The 26,443-nt window shown below is 37.7% G+C and overlaps 1 protein-coding gene across 5 annotated transcripts in view; it reads right to left on the minus strand.

The window, feature by feature from the left end:
* The window catches only part of Ccdc88a (coiled-coil domain containing 88A), a 206,830-nt gene that overhangs the window by 76,397 nt on the left and 103,990 nt on the right, over nucleotides 1-26,443 (minus strand). For all 5 annotated transcript variants that reach the window (XM_045147468.1, XM_045147471.1, XM_045147470.1 and 2 more), the window contains exons 6-10: nucleotides 24,443-24,526; nucleotides 21,579-21,719; nucleotides 13,566-13,738; nucleotides 10,741-10,822; nucleotides 7,039-7,197 (exon numbers count right to left, since the gene is read on the minus strand). In XM_045147468.1, coding sequence (XP_045003403.1) covers nucleotides 7,039-7,197; nucleotides 10,741-10,822; nucleotides 13,566-13,738; nucleotides 21,579-21,719; nucleotides 24,443-24,526 — 639 coding nt within the window. The remainder of the gene's footprint in view (nucleotides 1-7,038; nucleotides 7,198-10,740; nucleotides 10,823-13,565; nucleotides 13,739-21,578; nucleotides 21,720-24,442; nucleotides 24,527-26,443) is intronic.

Raw genomic sequence — 26,443 nt, forward strand, 5'->3', positions numbered from 1 at the left:
AGAAAGTCTTTGCCAAGACCAATATGTTGAAGGGTTTCCCCTACTTTTTCCTGTAGCAGTTTCAAAGTTTCCGGTCTGATGTTAAGGTCTTTAATCCATTTGGACTTAATTCTTGTGCATGGCGAGAGAGAAGAATCTATTTTCATCCTTCTGCAGATATTTATCCAGTTTTCAAAACACCATTTGCTGAAGAGGCTGTCTCTTCTCCAATGAGTATTTTTGGCATTTTTATCGAATATCAGGTGGCTATAGCTACTTGGGCTTACATCTGGGTCCTCTATTCTGTTCCACTGATCTACATGTCTGTTTTTGTGCCAGTACCATGCTGTTTTTGTTACTATGGCTCTGTAGTATAGGTTCAAATCAGGTATGGTGATACCACCAGCCTCTTTTTTGTTGCTAAGTATTATTTTAGATATTCGAGGTTTTTTGTGATTCCAAATGAATTTTTGGATTGTTTTTTCTATTTCCATGAAGAAAGCCTTTGGAATTTTGATAGTGATTGCATTAAATGTGTAGATTGCTTTAGGTAAGATTGCCATTTTCATGATATTGATTCTTCCAATCCAGGAACAAGGGATGTTTCTCCACTTTCTAGTGTCTTCTGCAATTTCTCGCTTGAGTGTTTTAAAGTTCTCATTGTATAGATTCTTTACTTCCTTGGTTAGGTTTATTCCAAGGTATTTTATTTTTTTTGATGCAATTGTGAATGGGAGTGATTCTCTGAATTCATCCTCTGTGTGTTTGTTGTTAGCATATATGAAGGCTACTGATTTCTGTGTATTTATTTTGTATCCTGCTACATTGCTGTAGGTTTTGATCAGCTCTAACAGCTTGCTAGTAGAGTCTTTAGGGTCCTTTATGTATAGAATCATGTCATCTGCAAATAATGATAACTTGATCTCTTCCTTTCCAACTTGTATTCCTTTTATGTGTGTCTCTTGCCTTATTGCTATGGCTAAGACTTCCAAAACTATATTAAATAGAAGTGGGGACAGTGGACACCCTTGTCTTGTTCCTGATTTTAGTGGAAAAGCTTCCAGTTTTTCCCCATTTAGTAAAATGTTGGCTGTAGGCTTGTCATAAATAGCCTTTATTATATTGAGATATGTTCCTTCTATTCCCAGTCTCTGTAGGACTTTTATCATGAAGGGATGTTGGATTTTGTCAAATGCTTTCTCTGCGTCTAATGAGATGATCATGTGATTTTTGTCCTTCAACCCGTTTATGTAATGTATTACATTTATAGATTTGCATATGCTGAACCATCCCTGCATCTCTGGGATAAAGCCTACTTGGTCAGGGTGAATGATCTTTTTGATATTCTCTTGTATTCTGTTTGCCAATATTTTGTTGAGAATTTTTGCATCTATGTTCATGAGGGAGATTGGTCTGTAATTTTCTTTTTTTGTTCTATCTTTGCCTGGTTTTGGTATCAGGGTGATGCTGGCCTCATAGAAGGAGTTTGGTAGGATTCCTTCTTTTTCTATTTCCTGGAAAAGCTTAAGAAGAAATGGTGTTAGCTCTTCCTTAAAAGTCTGGTAAAATTCAGCAGTGAATCCATCCGGGCCTGGGCTTTTTTTAGTTGGGAGATTATTGATAACTGTTCGGATCTCCATGTTTGTTATAGGTCTATTTAAGTGATTAATCTCATTTTGATTTAATTTAGGTAGGTCATATAGATCAAGGAAATCATCCATTTCTTTCAGATTTTCATACTTTGTGGAGTATATGCTTTTATAGTATGTCCCTATGATTTTTTGAATTTCTCTGGAATCTGTGGTGATGTTACCCTTTTCATCTCTGATTTTATTAATTTGTGTCTCTTCTCTCTTTCTTTTGGTCAGATTTGCTAAGGGTTTATCAATCTTGTTTATCCTTTCAAAGAACCAACTCTTTGTTTCATTAATTCTTTGGATTGTTCTTTTTGTTTCTATTTCATTAATTTCTGCCCTAATCTTTACTATTTCTTCCCGTCTACTGATTTTTGGTTTGCCTTGTTCTTCTTTTTCCAAGGCTTTAAGGCAAAGCATTAGGTCGTTTACTTGCGACCTTTCTAATTTAATATAGGCACTTAAGGCTATAAATTTACCTCTTAGAACTGCCTTCATTGTGTCCCAGAGATTTTGGTATGTTGTGTTCTCATTATCATTTGACTCTATAAATTTTTTGATTTCCTTTTTGATTTCTTCATTGACCCACTCATCATTTAGTAGTGTATTGTTTAGTTTCCATGATTTTGTGTATGCTCTATAGCCTTTCTTGCTACTGATTTGTAGTTTAATTCCATTGTGGTCAGATAGAATGCAAGGAATTATTTCAATTTTCCTGAATTTGTTAAGATTTGCTTTGTGTCCTAATATATGGTCTATTTTAGAGAATGTTCCATGTGCTGCTGAAAAGAATGTATATTCTGCAGCCTTTGGATGAAATGTCCTGTATATATGTGTTAGGTCCATTCCTTCTATGACCTCATTTAGTCCAGATGCCTCTCTGTTTATTCTTTCCCTGGATGACCTGTCAATTGATGAGAGTGGGGTGTTAAAGTCACCCACCACCACTGTGTTTGGTGTTATCTGTGACCTTAGTTCTAATAGTGTTTGTTTGACCAATTTGGGAGCCCCCATGTTAGGTGCATATATGTTTAGGACTGTAATGTCCTCCTGTTGGAGTGTGCCCTTAATCAGTATAAAGTGACCTTCCTTATCTTTCTTGACTAACGTCAGACTAAAGTCCACCCTGTCTGATATTAGGATAGCAACCCCTGCTTGTTTTCTAGGCCCATTTGCTTGAAACACCGTCTTCCAACCTTTCACCCTAAGATAATGTCTATCCTTTGTAGAAAGGTGAGTTTCTTGGAGACAACAAATTGTAGGATCCTGCTTTTTAACCCAGTCTGCAAATCTATGTCTTTTCGTTGGGGCATTGAGACCGTTGATATTAAGAGATATTATTGAAAGGTGTGTGTTTATGTTTGCCATTTTTTTGTGTGTGTGTGTTTCTGGTTCTACCTGTGCTCTCTTCTGTTATCTGGTATTTGAGTATAGCTTGTTTTTTCTAGGTTCCTTATATGTGTGCTTTTCCTTTTGTTCAGCATGGAGGATTCTATCAAGTATTTTCTGTAGAGCTGGTTTTGTCTTCAAATACTCCTTTAACCTGCTTTTGTCATGGAATGTCTTTATTTCTCCATCTATTTGAATGGATAACTTTGCAGGATAAGGTAACCTTGGTTGACAGTTGTTATCTTTCAGAACTTGGAATATATCACTCCAAGCCCTTCTGGCTTTAAAGTTTGTGTTGAATAATCTGCTGTAATCCTGATGGGCTTGCTTTTGTAGGTAACTTGATTTTTCTCTCTAACTGCTTTCAATATTTTTTCTTTGCTGTGTGTGTTTGGAAGTTTGATTATAATATGGCGAGGAGAGGTTCTTTCTGGGTTTTGTCTGGCTGGGGTTCTAAAGGCTTCCTGTATCTGTATTGGCACCTCTTTCCCAATTTGGGGAAATTTTCCTCTATGATTTTGTTGAAGATGCCTACTATGCCTCTGGAGTGGAGTTCTTCTCCTTCTACTATGCCCTGAATTCTTATATTGGCTCTTTTCATAGTGTCCCGAATATCTTGAAATTCCCTCTCATACTTTTCTATAAGTTTGTCTTTCTCTTTGTTGGACTGCATTAGGTCTGCCACCTGGTCTTCTAGCTTAGATATTCTGTCCTCTCCCTCATCCATCCTACTGGTGAGATTTTCTACAGAGTTTTTTATTTCATTAACTGTGTTCTTCATTGCTAGTAATTCTGACTGGTTTTTCTTTATTATTTCTATTTCCCTATTTATGTCTTGTATTGCCTTCTTTATTTCATTAAATTGGTGTCCTGCCTCTTCTTTGATTCCTTTGATTTCCTCTTTGATTTCTTCTTTGATTGTTTTCATGTGTTCTTTGACCTCTTTGAACATATTTATAATTATTCTTTTGAACTCTTTCTCAGGCATTTCCTCTATCTCTTTCTCACTGGAGGACATTTCTGATGCATTAATACTTTTAGGTGGATTTATATCGTCTTGCTTTTTAGTGTTTCTTGTGTTATAATGTATATATTTTTGCATCTTGGATTAAGTTAATGCTTGGATTTTCTAGCTAGGTGGGTATTCTTAGCTGTATCAATTGATTTGATGTAATATATTTTCAGGGTAGGACCTTAAGGTGTTAGGTGTGGCTCTTAAGACTCTCAGAGTATCTACAAAGATGTTCTTAGGGGTTGAGTTTCCCTGCTATAGGAGTATTCAAGCAGGCTGAGTGGAATAAAATACAGGTAGATTCTAAAATTTAACTAAACACTATACACATTCAATCAAAAACAGCCCTGAGTATGTATGCAAGAGTAGTTATTATAATGACCAGATCCTCTATCAACAAAGAGGTTTAGATTTCTAGTCTGTTGAGGGATCCAAGTCAGCTTGTGACCAAGTGAGACCCTTCCCTGGTGCAATCCCAGTTACCTTGGGTGATTTTGGTCTCAGTCAAGTTGCTGCCTGTGTTGTCGGGCTGCTGTTCTGATTTCTGGAGCTGGGCACTTGCTTTTCCTACGGGGCAAACTGAGCCGCTGCTGCTGCCTCTGCTGCTGCTGTAGCTGCCACTGCTGGAGCCACCACTGCTGCTGAAGCTGCTGCTGCTGTGTCCACTGCCGCTGTTCTCCCTGAAGCTGCTGCTGCGGGATTTGCCGCTGCTGCCGCTCCTGGGTCTGCTGCTGCTGGGGCCGCTGGTACCAGTGCTGGAGCCGCTGATGTTGCTGCCGAACTCTGCTCCTGCTTGGTCCCGTTTTCAGCCCAAGTTTGCGTGGCCAGGTCCCAGGCCGCTGCTCTGTTTGCTGGAGCTGGGTTCAGGCGGTGGGGGAGGGGAGGGAGCCGCGGCTGCTCTGGTTGTCTCACTGTTCCACGTGTTCTTCTACCTCGCGGTCTGCTCCTCCGTTGCTCGCTGCCGCTCTCCCCTCACGTTTCCCAAGTTGCGGAGAGCGCAGTGTGAGGGGAAAATCCCGCACCTGGCTTTTCCTGCGGCTCGAGCCAAGTCTGGCGGTTTTCTGCTGCGCCGCGGCCGCGGCGGTTGGCCAAGCTGCCGGAGCCGCTTTTCCCGCCTGTGCAGGCTCTGGATGCTCTATAACTCTTCTAGTTCTCCGCTGCCGCTTTAATTTCCTATACACCTCACTTTTTAGTAAAAGTGTGTTATTTTGCTGAGTTTTTTTGGTCTTTTTCCCCCCTAGGCTGCTTTGGCGTGGTACCTACGCCGCCATCTTAATCGGAAGTCCACAATGCGATTTTGATCAGAGAAACCTACAAGGTTTTCTAAAAGAATGACAGATTTCTGTCAGAGTACTTGATGAACCACCAAAGGTTAGTGGTAAGACCCTATTGCTGAAGACGCCATATGTAGCTGACACCTACATGGCTGTAGCCAGGAGAGAGTCAGTGCCCAGACAGTCAGCGTGTCTAGTGCCAGAAGGTGCCACATGGGCAACTGGGGGAAATGACCAATATCTGTCCAAGCATGGTTGAACCTACTTAGCAGCAAATAACCTGGTGTGATGCCCACACAAGTGCAATAGTGGCACACAGCCATGGTGGGGAACCATCTGCTCTTGATTCGGCTAACTGATCCCCTCAGTGGTACGAGACCCATAGCTGGAGCTGGGAAACAAGTCAGAACCATATCCAAACATAAGCCCACTCTCCAATATCAAGCTACCATCAATCATGGGCTACAAGAGGGCCTACATCTATTAAACTCTCTATAAAAAAAGTAAGGGCTATCTCATTTGTCATGGTGCTAACTTACTCTCCCTTGGAGAATCTGCTTTTCTTTTTCAGAGAGATGCAGATCTTAAGGAGAGAGCCACCCTATCATACCTCAAAAGGGCCCTGGCTGAACCCAAGGAAAATTGGCAAAACAAGCAAGGGTGCTGTTTTCCTGATGAACCGGATACCAGCACAAGGGGAAGGAGACCAACACAGAGAACTCAACTCCTACCAAATCAGAGAGCCAGAGCCCCAGAGGCCACCAACACCTCATCACTGAAGCAGACCAAAAATGAACCCAACATGGCTCAGGGAAATTTTGCGGAAGAGGGGCCAGAAAGAATGTCAGAGCCACATGTTGGGTTATGATATGCAGAGACATTTATCATACCAATAACTGTGGGCTAACTCCACAATGCACAACCCATATACCTCAACAGGGAGGGGCCAATGGGGAGGGGGCAGGTCACGGATGAGCCTAATAATGTTACCAAACTGCCTGTACTTGCAGAATAGAAAGCTAATAAAAAGAAAAGAAAAGAAAGAAAATGAAAAAAATTTGTATTGTTGGGCTTGAGGGATGGTTTAGGAGTTAAGCGCTTGCCTGTGAAGTCTGAGGATCCCAGTTCGAGGCTCAATTCCCCAGGACCCACGTTAGCCAGATGCACAAAGGGGCAAATGCATCTGGAGTTTGTTTGCAGTGCTGGGAGGCCCTGGTGTGCCCATTTTCTCTCTGTCACTCTATTTCTTTTTCTCTGTGTTTGTTGCTCTTAAATAAATAAATAAATAAATGAACAAAAAAATTTTTTTAAATTTTGTATTGTCAAGCTCAACTTCGTGTAATACTGAACTTTAACTATTAAGGAGGTACAGGTCTTTTTCCTTAATTACATGCATGTTTAGCCTTCATTAATCACAATTTAGTAATCTTAATAGCCATCAAAAAGATGTTTTTCACTTTGTGAGAACAGGTTTTATAGAAGTAGATATTTACAACTAAGAGAGTAGCTCTTCAAATGTCTGCTGTACCTATAATGTTAAAGGAATTAAAAAGCCTGAAGGGGTTCAATACATTTAATAATGTATGAGAACCCCTTTCCAAGTGAATAACTAATAGTGCTAACTTATAGTAAACTGACAGAATTTAACCTTTCCTTTAACTTCAAGAATTTTTTTTTTTGCATTTTAAATACATTTTGAAAATTGCAACACTTCAAGAAAAAGGCATAAATGCTTAATTATGCAACATACCTCAACTCTTGCCTTATAAAATTCAATATCATGTAGCCTATCTTTATATCTGCTGACTTCACTTTCAAGCTTGTCAACTCTGACTGCTTTCTCGCGAAGTGCATCCAATTCATCTCGGTACATTCTGGCAGAACGAGCGTCCGAAAGCAAATTCATGTTCTAAAAATAAATAAATAATACTTTCAATATTAGCTTTCTTTTTCAACTCTTTATTCGTTAGTTATAGCATTTCATCAGTTAACAAAAAACCATGGGGAGATATATATATATATATATATTTTTTTTTTTTAATTGTTTATTCTTATTTATTTACCTGAGAGTGACAGACAGAGAGGCAGAGAGGAAGGAAGGGAGGGAGACGGAGGAAGGGAGGGAAGGAGGGAGGGAGAGAGAGAGAGAGAGAGAATATGGGTGCATCAGGGCCTCCAGCCACTGCAAATCAACGCCCCCTTGTGCATCTGGCTAACGTGGGTCCTGGGGAATCGAGCCTTGAACCGGGGTCCTTAGGCTTCACAGACAGGTGCTTAACCACTAAGCCATCTCTCCAGCCCAAGGGAGATATATATTTTTATTTTTTATTTTTGAGGTAGGTTCTCACTCTAGCCCAGGCTGACCTGGAACTCACTATGTAGTCTCAGGGTGGCCTTGAACTCATGGCAATCCTCCTACCTCTGCCTCCTGAGTGCTGGGATTAAAGGTGTGCACCACCACATGTGGCTTCTTCTCTTTGTTCTCTTACTTCTTTCTTTCGTCCTTTCTTTCTTTCTTTATATTTAACTTTTTGAGTGTGACAGGTCCTCTAGCCATTGCAAACAAACTCCAGACGCATGTGTCACCTTATGCATCTATCTTACATGGGTACTGGGGAATTGAACGTGGGTCCTTAAGCTTCACAAGCAAGCACCTCAACTGCTAAGCCATCTCTCCAGCCCTACACCAACTTTTATATACAGTTTTCTATCAGCAATGTAAAAATATTCATGCCATTTAAAAAACATTAATCTCTACTTAACAAAATCATCTTCAATTAATTTAAGATGAAAAAATTAACTTTAAAATATGGGCTGGTAAAAATACAGATGAAATAAGCTATCTTACTTAAAGAATTACTAATTACGTTGAGAAATGTTTTTATTCAGATATGTTGTGACATGCTTCCAAATAAAATGATTAGTGTATATCTTACTGTCATTTGAGACAAGAATTTAAATCCAATCTTATGAGAAACTTTATTATAATCCTTTAGAAAAGCACTCCTCAATGTGTTACCCAGTGATTTCTGTGGATGCCGGAAATATCAACAAGTTCATAAGAACAAATCTACTTTCATAATAAACACTAAGACATAATTTGTCTTTTCCAATCTCTTTTTTTTTTTAAATTATTTTGGTTTTTTTGAGGTAGGGTCTCACTCTAGTCCAGGCTGACCTGGAATTCACTATGTAGTCTCAGGGTGGCCTCGAAATCTCAGTGATCCTCCTACCTCTGCCTCCTGAGTTCTGGGATTAAAGATGTGCACCACCACACCCGGCCAATCTCATTCTCTTAACATGGGTATTCCAGTATTTTCTATACACATGTTATGTAGACATTTTAAATTAAATATAGAGGAAGATCTAACTCCAATAGCCTTTGATTATGCTAGGCATTTAGGAGATTTATAATACTCTTCCTTCTCATTCTTTTTGTTTTGAAGAACACTCCTCTGGAAAGAACCGCATCCGCATCCGCATCCGCATCCTCCACATCCACATCCTCCACATCCTCCACATCCTCCACATCCTCCACATCCTCCACCTCCACCTCCACCTCCACCTCCACCTCCACATCCACCTCCACATCCTCCCCTCCCCTCCCCTCCCCTCCCCTCCCCCCCTCCCTCCCTCCCTCCCTCCTTCCTTCCTTCCTTCCTTCCTTCCTTTCTCTCACTCCCCCTTCTCTCCCTCTCCCTCTCTCTCCCCATCCCCTCCCCATTACCAAGAAGTGGGATAGCTGCCAAGAATATATAGCAATGAAGATTGTGACTTTCATCTAGGAAAGTCCCAGTTTATGTTCCTGCATTGGAGTTTCCTCAACACTTAATGTGCCAGGTTAGGAAAGATGAAGGGGAAGATATTGTCCTGTCTCACTCCAATCCTGAGAATGTATGGGCTTAAAAAAAAACCAACCCATACTTAATCACCAAATGAAAACAAAACAAAGTGATTGAAAGAAGTGAGTTATTTTTCTCTTTTTCAACCTTTGTAATTTTTTACTTTAATTATAGGGCTGAAGAGGCAGCTTAGGGTTAAGGTGTTTGCTGGCAAAGCCAAAGATCCAGGTTCAGTTCCCTAGTGCACATATAAAGCCAGATGCACAAGGTGGCATTTGCAGTGGCTACAGGCCCTCATGTGCCCATTTTCTCCCTCTATCTGCCCCTCTCAAATAAATAAAATACTTAAAAAAATTACCATCATAAGAGGAGGAAAAGACCACGACATCAAAATAAAAGAGAGACTGATTGAGATGGGGAGGGGATATGATGGAGAATGAAATTTCAAAGGGGATAGTGGGGGGGGGAGGGTATTACCATGGGATACTTTTTATAATCATGGAAAATGTTAATAAAAATTGAGAAAAAAATACTTTAAAAAATGGTATATATTGGGCTGGAGAGGTGGCTTAGTGGTTAAGACATTTGCCTGAAAGCCAAAGGACCCTGGTTTGATTTCCAAGGACCCATATAAGCCAGATGCACAAGGGGCACATGTACCTGGAGTTCATTTGCAGTGGCTAGAGGCCCTGGTGTACCCATTCTCTCCCTTTCTCTCTCTTTGTCTGTATATCTCTACTTGCAAATGATTAAGTATTCTAAAACTATTAAAAAATACAACTTTTGGCCGGGCGTCATGGCACACGCCTTAATCCCAGCACTTGGGAGGCAGAGTTAGGAGGACACTGTGTCTTCGACGCCATCCTGGGACTACAGAGTAAATGTCAGGTCAGCCTGAGGTAGGTCAGACCCTACCTCAGAAAAACCAAGAAAAAGCTGGAATTAAAGGCATGTACCATCATGCCCAGCAAAGAAAAACAAAACAAAACAAAACAAAAACTTCTTTTTTTTTTTAACAGTAAAAACTTTTGGTTTTGTTTAATGGGAGAATTAAAAAGAAAAAAGAAAAAAAAAACTAAACTAAAAAGCATTCTTCCAGAACATACAAGCTAATACAATATCCAGTGGGAGAGTAGACCCAGGGAAATAAACCTAAATGGCTCAATTCATGGTGTATAGGTAGAGGTGCTCTAGCTTCCTTCCCCAGCCACAGAAATACACATATAAAAATGTCAGACTTAGAAGTGACCTTCCCAAAGGGGTTCTTTTGAATCTTATCAAAATTTGAACAGCAGAAAGTATAATGATACTGATGTCAAGTTTTGACTTTTCTTTTTTCTTTTTCTTTTTTTGAGGAAAGGTATCACTTTAGCCAGGCTGACCTGGAACCCAGGCTGGCCTTGAACTTACAGCAATTCTTCTACTTTAGCTTCTGGAGTGCTACAATTATAGGTGTGAGCCAACATGCCTGGCCTGCTATGTTTTGAAGAAACACTACCTAGTTTCTTTATATTAAAATATGAGAGTACTGTGGTCAAGGTTATAGATTATAAGGGGAAAATAAATTTCCAATTACTTGGTATTCCAATATAACAGTCTCAGGTACAGACCTCTTGCTGCAGCCTCTTCAGTTCTATTTCCATTTGCTCAAGTTCTTGTTTGCAGTCCAATAATTGTTCAGTCTTTTCCTCCCTTAAATGTAAAAGCATATTTATTATATTTTTATTAATATATATTATATATTATATAATATTATATATTATCATTATTATATTATTATATATACTATAATTAATGTATATTAATATATTATATTATAAACAGACACCAGACCAAAAAATAATCCGAATAATTAAACCATGGTATATCCACACAACAGAATATTATTCAACTATGAAAATTGAAATATTGGGCTGAAGAGATGGCTTAGTGGTTAGGGTGCTTGCCTGAAGACTAAGGACCATGTTCAACTTCCTAGGTCCCACATAAGCTAGGTGACTCAAGCATGCAAGGTCACACATGCATACAAGGTGGCACATGTGTTTGGAGTTCAATTCCAGTGGCTGGAGGCCCTGGCAAACCAATTATCTCTTTCTCTCTCTCCATATATATGTATACACACACACACATATATGACAACATATTTTCAAAGACATTAGATGGTGTGGTGGTTTGAATAGATGGCCCCCAATATATTCAGGTTTTTGTTTGTAGTTTGCATCTGCAGCCACCTGCTGGAGGCAATGTCACTGGGTGGATCTTAATGTGTGGTGGTGGCTTTTGGCTTTTTGGCGTTTAGGCTTGTGCTTCTCTCTCTGCTTGGTCCTATGAAGGCAGGCCAGCTTCTTCTGCCTTTTATGGAACTTCCCCTGGATCTGTAAGTTTCAATAAATATCCCTTCCTCCATAACTGTGCCTGGTCTGGGAGTTCATCTCAGTGAACCTGAAGCTGTCTGCTATAGATGGCATTTGATGAAGTACTAGTTATTGAGAATATGTGCTATATCTGGCATCTTTACCTATTGAAAAACATCCATTTAACATTTAAATCAGTATGTATGAAACCAAATTTTATCAATCTGCTAAAGTTGCTTGAAATTTTAATATACTCCATAGCTAAGTAAATTTTATTTGAAAACTGAATTTTAATATAATGCAAAATGTTTAGTGAATCCAGTCACCAATACAGTTCTAATTGCATGCTTTATCTAAAAACAGGAGGAGATTGTTCTAAATTATATGGCAAGAACTAGTGCTCACTGTTTAGGCTATCCATTAGCTGCCAGTCAGACTAATAACAGCAATCTCATTCCTAATTTTCCTGGTGCAGCTGTTTATAGAATATCTTGGGCGTATTCACTTCAACAGACTTAATGATGCAGGCATTCACAAATGAAAGCTGTATTTTTTTCAATTTTTTTCTACATTACATATACTTTCTCTACCTTGTATAATGCAATTGATTTTTTCACTTATTTTAAATAATTAGTAAATATATAAAATTATACATGGCTTCAAATTTAAAACCTATAGCTGAAACTCAAATTCCAGGTACAGCAAACCAAAAGAGGAGGAAAATTTCCTAAAACAGCATCTAAAATATAAGACACAAAATCTACAGAAGTGATTGGTCATGTTTTTACTTATGGCTCGCCAAAGAATGAGTATGTACCATTTATATTGACTTTCCTATAATGATCCTAGAAAGTTGAATAAATAAATTTCATTACTACTAATGAAATTTGAGTATTTTAGTATGTAGATAGTAGGCATTTGAATTATTTAACGTAGAAGACACATAGAAAAATATTTTTATAACATATGCCAATAACTTAATTTTTGAAAACATTTTTAAAGAGGTGAACTTATCTATATCAATTAAAGAGCTCACCCCCAAAATTGTGAAGAATATAATTTTATAATGAAATTATACTTTATTACTAAAGGTAAGAAGGAAATAAATCCAGAATAAAGGATGTATTTTTTTTTGAAAAATATAGTCACTATCTTTTATTTATTTATTTATTTGGAAAAGAAAGAGAGCACGAGAGAAAGATTATGGCATGCCAGGGCCTTTACCAATGCAAACAAACTTCAGATGCATATGCTACCTTGTGCATCTTGCTTACGTGGGTCCTGGTGAAATCAAACCTGGGTCCTTTGGCTTTCAGGCAAGTACCTTAACCACTAAGCAATCTCTGCAGACCAAGAATAATTTTTTTTAAAACAAATATTTTATTTATTTGTGAGGAGAGAAAGAGAGAGGGAGAAAGAGAAAGAGAGAGGGAGAGAGGGAGAGAGAGAGAGCGTGCATGCCAGGGCCTCCTGCCACTGCAACCAAACTCCAGATGCATGTACCACTTTGTGCATCTGGCTTTATGTAGGTACTGGGGAACTGAACCTGGGCCAGCAGGCTTTGCAAGCCAGTGACTTTAACTGCTGAGCCATCTGTCCAACCCAATGATGTTAGTTGGTAAGATTAAATATTTTGAAAACCTTATGCCAATATCCTTGGTTTTCTTATTTTAACAAATATGAGTGAAAACTCTTTTCAAGTTAGCAACAGAAGACACCTAATTTAGTTGTGTGTGTATGTATGTGTGTATTCATAAGCTTAAAATATTGCTTATGTAGGGCTGGGCAGATGGCTTAGCAGTTAAGGTGCTTACCTGCAAGCCTAAGGACCCATGTTCGATTATCCAAGTTCCACCTAAGCCAGATGCATAAGATGATGCAAATGCACAAGGTTAGTGCACATGTCTGAAGTTTGATTACAGTGGCTGAAGGCCCTGGCATGCCAATTCCTTTTCTCTCTCACATTAAGAAGAAAAAAAGAAAAAAAGAGGCCATTCTGTTGGGCTTGCCTCAAAAAAAATATTGCTTAGGTAATCTTTATGACCACAAAAATTAAATTATTAAGAAACTCAGTAACTTACAGTTCCTGCCTAAGCCTTCTTATCTTGGCCTTAGCATCTGCCAGTTCTACTGAAAGATGCTGTCGACTTTCTGTTCGCTTCATGCCTGGAGAACCACAGGGAGATTGTGCAGATGAAGAAGCATGGGGTAGAAAATGAAGACCATCTCGCTCTTCAGAGAGTTCAATGATAGTCTAAGAGTAATAGGAATAAGCAATAAGTCAGTTTCCCCTTCCTAGTATTTTATTGAAACAAAGAAATCAGCCATAATAGCCAAATTAGATAGCAACTGTTAAAAAGGAATAGATTTGTTAACAGAAAGAAACCAACCCCAAGAGTACTTTGTCTAGAACTGTGCTGACCAACATGATGGACAGTAGAGGTAACTAGCTATATAATATTAACTTAAGCAATTAAAAATTCAGTTTAGTCACACTAGCAGCCACAATTCAGGTACACCACAACTACATGTAGCTAGTTATTACTATATGGAGAGTACAGGAATATAAATCATGCTATCACAGTATAACTGGATAATACTGCTCTAGAATTTTGTAATTATAGAAGGACCAATCTCTAGAGGGAACTAACAGACCTCAGAGGTTGTTTAGTATCTTTTCTCTGGAGGTAAGGTCACTGAGATACAGAAATTGAACTGTTAAGATTCCCTAACAAGCTACTGGTAATGTTAAGAATCCAGGCTGCTCTTCCAACTCCCTAGACTCATCTTATTTTCTCTCTTCCATAATGATGTACTGCTTTACTCACATATTACTTTATATAATCATATTCCTTCATTCTCATTTTCCTGTTCTTTCTATTGCTAAGTTCTTTTACTCCAAATACATTCTCAGTTTTACTTTAAAACTTATAAGGCAAACAGAAATTATCTTGGAAAGCAATTTCAACTGTCCTACTCCAAGCAGAATGGGTAGGGTTACTACCTTGGGACCATGAAATCAGTATCCTTATTTCTCACCACCAAGTCTTACCCAGCCTTATGGAATCATTGTTTATTGTTTTAATCACTCACCAGAATTCCTTTCTTTATCCTTGGGAAGTATTTCAGCACCTTTATCCAGGACTGTTTTATCCTCTTCCTTTCAATAAACTTTAGAGGGTGGCTTTCCAGTTCATTTTCCCTCTATAACTAACTCCATGCCTACTCCCTGTTTAATAAATGCAGGCTTCTCTAATAAATGAATTGACTTTTTTGTGGCATAATCCCTTTATCATAATAACTCCTATATTATAATACCTATGCTTGAACCTTTTGTTGTTCAGCTCCTCCCATTTTGTCCAGTCTACAATGATTTCATCTGAGTTTCTACTCAGGCTGGAATTACAATTAGGCTCTTCAAATGTCCCTCTCTTTTTCTTTGGTGTGACTGTGTGCATGTGTGTGTGTGTGGGGGGGGGGGGATAATATGCACATGTGTGCAGATAACCATCCCCTGTGTGTACATGTGCAGAAGCCAGAGCAAGACATTGAATGTCCTTTCTATTGCTCTTCTGCCTTATTTCTCTGTGCTAGTCTTTCACTGAACCTGGAGCTTCCTGCTTTTCAGTTAAGACTTGCTGACCAGGGAGCCTCAGCAATCCTCCTGTCTACCACCCCCACCCCACTTCATGCTGGGATTACAGGTATGCATAGCTATGGTTAGCTTTTTCTTTTTCTTTTTTTCTTCTTATAGGTAGGGTCTTGCTGTAGCTCAGGGTGACCTCGAATTCAAGGCAATCCTACCTCTGCCTCCCAAGTGCTGGAATTAAAGGTATTGTACCACCACACCTGGCTTAGCTTTTTATATGAGAGCTGGAGATCAAATCCTCATGCTTGTATAGCATAAACTCTACCTGCTAAGCCAACTCTCCAGCAACCCTCTCACTTTTCATTTTAATAGTACCATTCTATTATTTGAAAATGGTTTTATTTCTTTCTTTGCAAGAAGAGGGAGTGGGGAGGGAAGGAAGGAGAGAATATGGGTGCACCAGGGCCTCTAACCACTGCAAACAAACTCTGGATGCATGCACCAGTTTATTTTAAGTGTGTACTGGGGAAATGAACCCAGGTCATTGTTTATAGGCAAGTGCCTTAACCATTAGACAATTTCTTCAGCCCTCTTTTCTTTTCTTTCTTTTTTCCTCCCAATATTTATTTATTGAAAGAGAAAGGACATGCCAGGGCCTCCAGCTGCTACAAACAAACTCAAGATGCATGTACCACCTGTGCATCAAGCTTATGTAGATCCTGGGGAACTGAACCTGGGTCCTTTGGCCTTGGAGGCCAGTGCCTTAACCACTAGGCAAACTCCCCAGGCCTCTTTTTTAAGAAATAAAATTCCTAGCTAGGAGATTTTTCAAATTATTTTTAAAGCTTTTAATATTTTTTGATTTATTTGACAGTGAGGGGCAGGAAGGCAGGAAAGAGAGAAAATGAGAAAGTATGGGTGTGCCAGGGCCTCTTGCCACTGTAAGCTAACTCCAGATACATATGCCATTTTGTGCACTTGGCTTTACATGGGTACTGGGGAGTTGAATCTGGACCAGAAGACTTTGCTAATAAGTGCCTTTAGCCACTAAATCATCTCTCCAGCCCTCAAATTCATCTCATTTAACACAATAATTTATCCATTTATCCATGATAAAATGAGGCTTATATAGACAAATGTAACCAAAATCATACAACCAATGATAGGTACAGTAGAAATTAAAAATTCAAGTTTGTGTTTTGGTATAAATTTGCTTTATATGCATAAAAAATCCAAGTTTGACTCCAACTGTATCTTTGCTTTTTGTGTGTGTGTTGTGCACATGTGTGGTCAGAGGTGCTTGTACACTTGTGGGCGTGCACACATGGGTGTCAGAGGATGACATCAAATATCCTCAGTTGCTGTCCATTTTATAAATATACTTAAATATATTTCAATTTAGTTATTTATGAGAGAGAATGAGAGAAAGAAGCAGATAAAGGGAGAATAGGCACACTAGGATCTCTAGCCACTGCAAATGAATTCCAGATACAAGCACCACCTTGTGTATCTGGCTTTATGTGGGTACTGGGGTGTCAAACCTGGGTCACTAGGCTTTGCAGGCAAGTGCCTTAACCGATGAGTCATCTCTCTTGCCCAATTCTATATAATTTTTGAGAAATGGTCTCTCATTGAACCTAGAGCTCACCAACTCAGATAAAGTAGATAGCCAGTGAGCCCTGTCTCTGCCTAGCTAACACTGTGATTAAAAGGTATGGGTCAACATGCCCAGTAGTTTACATGGGTCCTTGGAGATCTGAACTCAGGTCCTAATGCTTGTTTAGCAAATACTTCACTCACTGGGCCATCTTCCTAGCCCCCATTCTTTTTTTCTTTAAAAAGTTTGCTCTGTTTTATTAATTTTTTATTCAAGACAGGCTAGTTTTGAGCTCCTGATTCTCCTACCTCCACCTCCAAAGTTCTATGATTACAAGTGTGTATCGTCATGCCTAGTATCTCTATTCCTCCTCAAGGTGACAGAACTCTTAAGAGAAAAAGAAAACATCACACAGCCTTACCAAAGATCTTGCCATCTGTTTCCAATTAAAGTTCTCTATACTAGCTGGGCATGGTGGCACATGCTTTTAATCCTGGCAGAGGCAGAAGGATTGCTGTGAGTTTGAGGTCACTCTGAGAGTACATAATGAATTCCCAGTCAGCCTGAGCTAGAGTGAGAACCTACCTCGAAAAACAAAACAAACCAACAACAAAAGTTCTCTATACTACTCATTAATTCTTTAATTGAATTTTTTACTTTTTAATCAAATGATGTTAAGTATATTCTTTTTTCCCTCTATTTCAGTTTTCAACTACAAACTGCTATCATTTCCAATGCAATTACTCTACTTTTTTAACTAATTATTTTTATCTAGAAGATGTATTTACTATAAAGATTCAATAATACAGTATGTATTATATGTATAAACTTGCACCATAAAGTCTAGTTTAACATAACCACTAACAAATGCTAGGTGGGTGTGGTGACTGCATGTAATTCCAGCACACAGAAGGTGTATGATTATAGCACACAGAAGCGGATCCCTAGGGAAGCTCACTAAACTAAACTGGGAGCCCTAAACTCCAGTGAAAGACTGCTCCATTAAAATAAATATCAGATTGTACTGCAGATCACTGAGAAATCAAATCTGGAGCTGAGCTGAAAACCTCCTCCCTGAAAAGAAGCTGACAGAAAGCTTGAAAAAGCTACTCTGCATACAGACCTATGGGAGAGAGAAGTCATCAGTAGTGAAAACAGTGAACACTGCATTGCTTAAGTTTGGCCAGCCAGGCCAAGTGATCCAATGGGTGCAACTGTTATGGGAAAACCAACTGCTCTCTAATTAGAGGCCGGCTCCATGGGAGGGAATACGTGACTGGTACTGAAAACCTAGTCAAAAGCCTATGGATGGGGAGGTTACAAGCCCAAGGGGCCTAATGCCTACTGGTGTCTGCCTAAATGATTAAGTTATGCTCACCAAAGTGCCCTGTAAGCACTTTTCTTCACATACATACATACCTATACATTAATGCTACTCTTAGTTTTGTTTAGAGAAGTTTCTCTTTTCAGATGGCAGTGACCTCTGGAATGACTCAAATGGCACTGTAGTGCTGAGAAGAAGTGACAGAGGAGTGTACAACACTGAAACATCACTATCACACCTTCCAAGGCCCAGGGCCCATTGTGGAAGAGGTGGTAGAAAGAATGTAAGAGTCAATGGAAGGGTAGGAGTGCTTACAATGCAATCTTCTAGACATAATTTGGCCTCAATATCCATGACCTCTCAGTGCCTATTACTTCCTACACAAGACCCTCATAAAAGTAGGAAAAGATGATGACATTAAAATAAGAGAGAGACTAACTGAGAGGAGGAAGAGATATGATGGAGAGTGAATTTGTGAAGGGGAAAGTGGAAGAGGGGAGGGGATTATCATGGTTTGTTGTCTATAATTATGGATGTTGTCAATAAAAAAAAGTTACAAAAAAGAAGATAAACAAAAAGCAAAGAGCAGAGTGATCACCAGGAGTGGTGATGCATGCCTTTAATACCAGCACTTCGGAGACAGTGAGTTCAAGGCCAGTCTGGAACTAGAGTGAGGTCCAGGTCCACACAGGCTAGAGTGAGACCCTACCTTTAAAAATAAATAAAAGAATAGAGTGACCAAGGAATACAACTGATGTCAACTTCACACACATGTGTGAACTCACCCACACAAATGCCCATGTACATATACATACATGCATACCACATACACATACACTAACAAAAAGAGTGACAATAGATTCATGAATTTAAAACTTTAATTTTAATAAATTTTAAATTCATTACATTGTCCTATTTGTTATACATGTTTACTCTATAATATTATGAATAAAAAGCTAAAGAACTTAAAAACAAGGAGGCTCTACATATGCTTCTTGGGCTAAACTCCATCAATTATAACAAATATTAATCTAAAAACAAATTCTGAAAGGAAAATCTTAGTAATTAATTTTAATCTAATTGATAAAAATTACTTATTTATAAGCCAACTTTAAATTTCTCTAGTATTTTTCACACAATTATTTTTAATGACTTTTTCTAATCCATGTCTCAAAATTTTAAAAGGGTCCAGAGATTTAAACCAGCTTACAAATTGTTTCCCAAATACCTAAGTATACGACTGCTTTTTATTTTCCTAGTGAGAAAAATATAATTCAATAAAAATGTTCAGTTGAGCAGGATATATTCTAAAAGGCTTTTTAAATTTATGTATTCTTTCATATTCTTCTTAAATTTGCTACATAGTCACAAAATGAAGTATTTGCGTCTAACCTTCTATCAAGCATTATGTATAAATGACACAAAGTAATTTTATATATGCCCACTATTCATCTGAAAGCAAAGTACAGATTATACTTCTAACTCCTCAGAAACTGGTACACATTATACAATACCTATAAACACGTGTAATACAATTAGACAGGCTCTAGAACAATGGAACAAATAGTAAGGAAACTAAAACCAGAATAGAAATGAAATACATAGCAGGGATGCTTTTTGATTGATCTTTGCCTTCCTTTGGTCTCATCAGCCTTATTTAAAAAAAAAGAAAGTAAGTGCTGCTTTAAAAGTTTTCTTTGTTTATTCATATATCTTCTTCTCTTTAAAGTTCTGGAGAAAAATTGAAAATTCTTATCAGAACTGAAAATATTCTGAGACATGAGTGCTGTTCAGAAAAAAACAAACAAAAAAATCCTCTATGTAGTCGTTCATTGCTTCCAAGAATAATCATACAAATTCTCCATAAATAAGCTTCAATTTGTCTCTTCTCTGTACATGAGATGAGTAATCAAAGTTATATATCCTCCTAAATCGCAGAGTACTTTGGTCTGTTATATACTAAAATTCAGATTGCTATAAAATTAACAAACTCACTTCAGAGAGCATACACAATCAAAACTTAACCAAACACACAGGGCAATATTACCCTTTAAAAAAGTAAAGCTGGGCTGGAGAGATGGCTTAGCAGTTAAACTGCTTGCCTGAGAAGCTTAAGGACCCATGTTTGACTCTCCAGATCCCATGTAAGTCAGACACACAAGGTGACACAAATGCTCAAGGTCGCACATGCGCACAATGTGGCACATGTGTCTGGTTAAACACATGTAGTGGCTGGAGGGCCTGGCACACCAATTCTCTCTCTCTCAGAAAAAAAAAATAATAAAAAAAGTTGTTTTAAAGAAGTATATTTTTGGTTTTTCATGGTACGGTCTCACTCTAGCCCAGGCTGACCTGGAATTCACTATGGAGTCTCAGGGTGGCCTCAAAGTCACCGCAATCCTCCTACCTCTGCTTCCCAAGCGCTGGGATTAAAGGGGTGCGCCACCATGCCTGACTTTTAAAGGAGTTTTTAATAATAGTCTTTTTTATGTTCACAACTTCCATAATTATAGATAATAAACCATGGTAATTCCCTCCCCTCAATAATTGTCTTTTTAAGTCATACCTTGGAGCTCAGGAAATGGTTTAGTGGTTATAGGTGCTTGTTTGCAAAGTCTTTCTGGACTGGGTTCAATTCCCCACCCACCCATGTAAAACCAGAGGGATGTCTGTCTGCAGTGGCAAGAGACCCTGGCAGGTATGCATGCCATCATTATGCAGCACACAAAACTCAGATATTTCTGGCACATTTAATTCATAACATCTGTTATTCTCCTTTTATTCATACTTATATTTCCAACTTCAAAATGTAGCAATAAAACTAAGAAATTAACCTTAAGCAGATTCTTATGCTTTAAGGCAATAATTTTTCCATTTATATCAACTGTATGTTTCACAGTTTCACAGTTCTGTACTAATGCCAGAGCCATGAGGATGACTTGAAAAACACACAAAGCAAAATCAGAAAAATGCTCATTTAAAAGAAAAGGAGAAAAGCTATTTTTCATTTGTCTAACTAGCATCTGAGAATCTTTTATTTCTTTTCTGGTTTCTATAGTGTTAGAGAGAGAGAGAGAGAGCAAGAGAGAGAGAGAGAGAACCAGGCATGCTGGTGTACACCTTTAATCCCAGCACTCAGGAGGGAGAGGTAGGAGGATCACCATGAGTGCAATGCCACCCTGACACTACATAGTGAATTCCAGGTCAGCTTGAGCTAGGGTGAAACCCTACCTCAAAAAATTAAAAAAAAAAAAAACAAAAAACAAAAAACGAGAAAGAGAGAGAGAGAACAAAGAGAAAGAGAGACATTATAATTGGCTCTCTATTTGGATTATACACCTGCAAATTTAACGAACTGTGGTTAGGTTATACTCTAACATTTTTATGTAAGAGATTAGAGTATTCATAGATTTTGGTGGCTTTAGGAAACCCAAAATCAATATCTACTACACATACCAAAGAATGACTTTAGTTTATTACCCATCTTTAAGGAACAGGGTATCAAGTCTAGAAAATTTGGGAAGCTACTGATTTCCTTTTATAGAAAGTAAACCTTAATAATATTATGGAAGAAATATACTAACCTCTGAATGTTCATCTCTCTCATCTATAAGTCTTTTTAGATGCAATGCCATATTTTTCAAGAGTGGCTCTATATCTTCCTGAGACATCTCTGTCACCTCCATCCATTGCAGATCAAACACATTTTCCTGATTATGGGTTATCTTTAGAGAGACAAACAAATTAAGCAAAAATACCTAATACTTAAATACTGATCTTATTTTAGTACAAATTTAACTCAACTATTATAAACCTCATATAATAGAAAGTCAGTATGATTTCTACAGGAGCACATCTGGAGATAATGATGAAAACACAATTAAAATTATTTGCTAGGAAATGGAACCAGCCTAGATGTCCCTCAACTGATAAGTGGATAATGAAGATATGGCACATTTATACAATGGAGTTCTACTCAGCGGTAAAGAAATATGAAGTTATGAAATTTGCAGAAAAATGGGTGGATCTGGAAAGGATTATACTAAGTGAGGTAACCCAGGCCCAGAAAGCCAAGCGCCACATGTTCTCCCTCATATGTGGATCCTAGCTCCAGATGATTGGGCTTCTGCATAAGAAGGAAAAATCTCAGTAGCAGAGGCCAGTAAGTTAAAAAGGAGATATAAAGGGAAGAGAAAGGAAGGGAGGAGGGTACTTAATAGGTTGGTATTGTATATATATGTAAGTAGAATGATTGAGATGGGGTGAGGATATGATGGAGAATGGAATTTCAAAGGGGAAAGTGGGGGCGGGGAGGGTATTACCATGGGATATTTTTTATAATCATGGAAAATGTTAATAAAAATTGACAAAAAATTATTTAAGTATAATATTTAAGTAAATACTCATTTTCTAATCAATAAAAATAAAATATTTAATCCAAAGCATCCTAATGAAAAAGTAATATTGGTCTATATGACATATTTTTTTAAAAAGAGAGTCTGAGAGAGAGAGAAAATTGGCACACTAGGGCTCAGCCACTGCAATAGAATTCCTGATGCTTATGTCACCTTGTGAGCATGTGTAACCTTGTGCTTGCGTCTTCTTTGTGTGTTTGGCTTATGTGGGATCTGCAGATTGAACATGGGTCCTTAGGCTTTGCAGGCAAGCACCTTAACCACGAAGCCATTTCTCCAGCCCACAATTTTTTTTTAAACTATATCAAATGAACTTTTCTTGAAATTCATTGTACTTGAATTCAAAAGCAAATCTTCTACTTTTGTAGGATACATGTTTACTGTATTTTGTAACTGAAGAGCTAAGGCTTTGTAGATTCTGAAGATGGTGATAGAATATGGGGAAGAAGAACCTCAATATTAAGATTTGCAAAAGAATGAAAAATAAATCACACAACTAAAGGCTTATTTCTAGTTTCCATAATCATGTCATGGTTCTGGGTTTGCACTTTAACTTTCACAACAAAGACCAAAAATAGCACTCTGAAGAATTGTAGCAAGTCTTTAAGTATTTAGCATTTATTTATCAAAAGACTAAAAGGAAAAAAAGAAAGATCACAAAACTAACATAAACAAATATACATATAAAGGAAGATTACCAATAAGTAATATTTAATAAGGCACTTATTTGCCTATTGCTGAAAAGAATGTGTCTGAAAACTGGCTCCATGGAATATATAAAGTCATCTAAGTAGAAAATGTTTTTCACTACTTTAAAATTCTCCCCTGTTCTAATGAGCATTAAAAATTAAACATACTTTCTAATTCTTTAAAATCTTTAGAAGACTTAATAAGCTCAAGAGCAGATCAATGTAGAAGCGGCACCTTTTGAAATACATATGAACAAATAAATTGCATTATCTTCAGTTGTTTAACACTGTACTTTATGTCTAGGTTGAAGGGTTTTTTTTAATTTTATTTTTATTTGAGACAGAGAAAGGGAAAGAGGGAACAGGCACACCAGGGTCTCCAGCCACTGCAAACAAACTGCAGTTGTATGCACCACCTTGTGTATCTAACTTATATGGGACCTGGAGTACTGAACCTGGGTCCTTAGGCTTTGCAGGCAAGTGCCTTAACTGTTAAGCTACCTCTCCAGCCCTAGGTTGAAGTTTTCATATGGATGTTAAAAATCAGCCGGGCGTGGTGGCGCACGCCTTTAATCTCAGTATTCGGGAGGCAGAGGTAGGAGGCTCAGTGTGAGTTCAAGGCAACCCTGAGACTACATAGTGAATTCCAGGTCAGCCTGAGCTAGAGTGAGACCCTACCTTGAAAAAACAAAAACAAAAACAAAAAACTAAAACAAAGCAAAACAAAACAAAAAAACAATGTATAAGTCAGGTAGGAAGACTACTATGAATTTGAGGCCACCCTGAAACTACATAGTGAATTCCAGGTCAACTTGGACTTGAGCAAGACCCTACCTCAAAAAACCACAAAAACTTTTTTTTTATAAAATCAATGTATTTTTAATTCACATACTAGCTTCAATAAAAATTATTTTATGTCCATTCATTTAAAAATCTCAGAAGTGACACAATACTATAAGGGATCATTTCTGTCCCATAAGGAATTTTGAATTATAATTAGTTTTCTAATTTCTACAGTTTCTATTTACTATATAATTCCTTCTGTGCTGTCAAACACATATACTCCATTACTCAATGCTTTCTTCCTTATAGCCTCATGGACAAAAGTGACAGTAAATATACAGTTAACACTATGCTACATGTGAGATGAGTCACTTAAGGAACTATGTCTAAAGACAAGACAATTTCTATAAAAGAAATGTTCATTTACATTTGATCATTATTTATTCTTGCTTATCCTATCAGTAAGTATTTTGGGAGATATATAACTAAAACATGCTTCAAACCTTGTCAAATGTAAACAGATGATAGATAGATAGATGGATGATAAATGATGACCATTACCTCTTGAATATGTGCAGCAACTGATGCTTTTGTATCAAAATCTAAGCCTTGAATTCTTTCAATAAATTCTTCCTTTTTCTGACACTGAAATGAAAAATATCAACCAAACATTACATAGGAGAACCTTCAAATGCTCTATGTAAATAAAAGCTCATCAAGCTTGGCCATGTTTTGAATAGCACAGTAAAGGTTTTGTTCTACATTTAAACTGCCTCTCTAATACACTTACCTAATAAAGAAATAAAGCTTTAGAATATTTATTTTGAAAAGCAAGGCACTGAAAATCCATACTACTTTTATGCTGGAAAATTCTACGGTAGGAAAGCATTACACAACCACTGTGAGGTCAGTACAATATTATTATGCTAACTTTACAAACAGAGAAGTAAAGAATCAAGAACTTGTTTCAGGGAGGATAAGTTACTTGCCAAAAAACACAGTGAGTCAGTGGCAGAATTCAAAATACTGCCAAAATGCTCAGTTACTCCCTGGCTATCACCAAACAAGACAGCCTTTCTTCATGAGAAAAAAAAAAAGGCAATTTTTACTTCATGATTACAATTCATTCTCACATATTCATCGTATCAATCTTAATAAAGGAAACTCACTTCACTGGCCCCATTCAACATTTATAAGGCAATACAATAATTATTTACTTTGTTCCTAACAAAGTCATCAGGGCAAAATTCACAAATGTGCTTATATACATATGTAACTGAATGACATAAAGGCAGCAATTCTTTATTGTCAATGTTTTAGAGCTGAATTTAGTTAAAAACATTAAAATGTGAACCTATTTTTTTCCTTTAAGGAAGGATTGAGTAACACATATTAACATCTGGCTCTGTGTCCAACCCTTATATTATAACTCAACTGCTAGTACAACTGTCATCTTGCAAATGCCAAATGAGAAGTGCATACAAAACAGCATTGCTATGTCTAACTATGGTGCATTTCTCAATCCAATTCTAGAACTATTAGAGAAATAATAAACCCTCAAGAATAACTAGCTCTTTGATGATTTAAAAACTTAGAAGGCTCTGATTCATTCATGTCAAATTTTAAATACTCTATTTTTGTTACACACAATTTGAAGGTATTCTTTTTTAAAAAAAAAATTTTGTTACTTTTCTTTATCTGAGAGCAACAGAGAGAGAGAGAGAGAGAGAGAGAGAGGGAGGGAAAGAGGAAGATAAAGAGAGAGAATGGGTGCACCAGGGCCTCTAGCCACTGCAAATGAACTCCAGATGCATGTGCGCCCCCTTGTGCATCTGGCTAACGTGGGTTCTGGGGAATCGAGCCTTGAACCAGGGTCCTTAGGCTTCATAGGCAAAGGCTTAACTGCTAAGCCATATCTCCAGCCCTGAACATATTCTTATCAAGAGCATAGAGTTCTAAATCTCATAAAAACTAAACTATTGGATAATAATACGTAACACTAAATGACCAGGAATGTGCAATTCATATTTATGATTAGGAAGTCAGACTTTGGAAGTGAATGAAAGGGGAATCAGTAAGCTGACAATACTAATTCTTGTCTAGTAAATTTTGTTGTTGTTGTTGTTGTTTTGAGTTAGGGTTTCATTCTAGCTTAGGCTGACCTGGAATTCACTACGTAGTAGTAGTCGTCGTCGTCTCAAGGTGGCCTCGAACACACAGCGATCCTCCTACCTCTGCCTCCCGAGTGCGGGGATTAAAGATGTGCGCCACCACACCTGGCTATTGTCTAGTAAATATTTGAAAGGTCTTCTCAGAATAACTGAGGACTACTTTGTAAGTGTACATCTATAGCATATGAAAAACTAACTTTTCATGAATAGTAACCCAAACATTTTCAGTTAACCTTTCTGTATTTACTAAGGAAGCAATTACAAAATAAAATAGCAAAGTTATTATAACTAAGATCGTAACTAAGATCCACCAGTGTTCCAATTAAACTATGTTATAGTTTAAACAAACAAGTTGACTAAGTCTTTCTTGCAGTCAGTGCCATCTGTTAAA

The sequence above is a fragment of the Jaculus jaculus genome, chromosome 4, assembly GCF_020740685.1.
Source record: "Jaculus jaculus isolate mJacJac1 chromosome 4, mJacJac1.mat.Y.cur, whole genome shotgun sequence".
In the NCBI taxonomy this organism is placed as follows: domain Eukaryota; kingdom Metazoa; phylum Chordata; class Mammalia; order Rodentia; family Dipodidae; genus Jaculus; species Jaculus jaculus.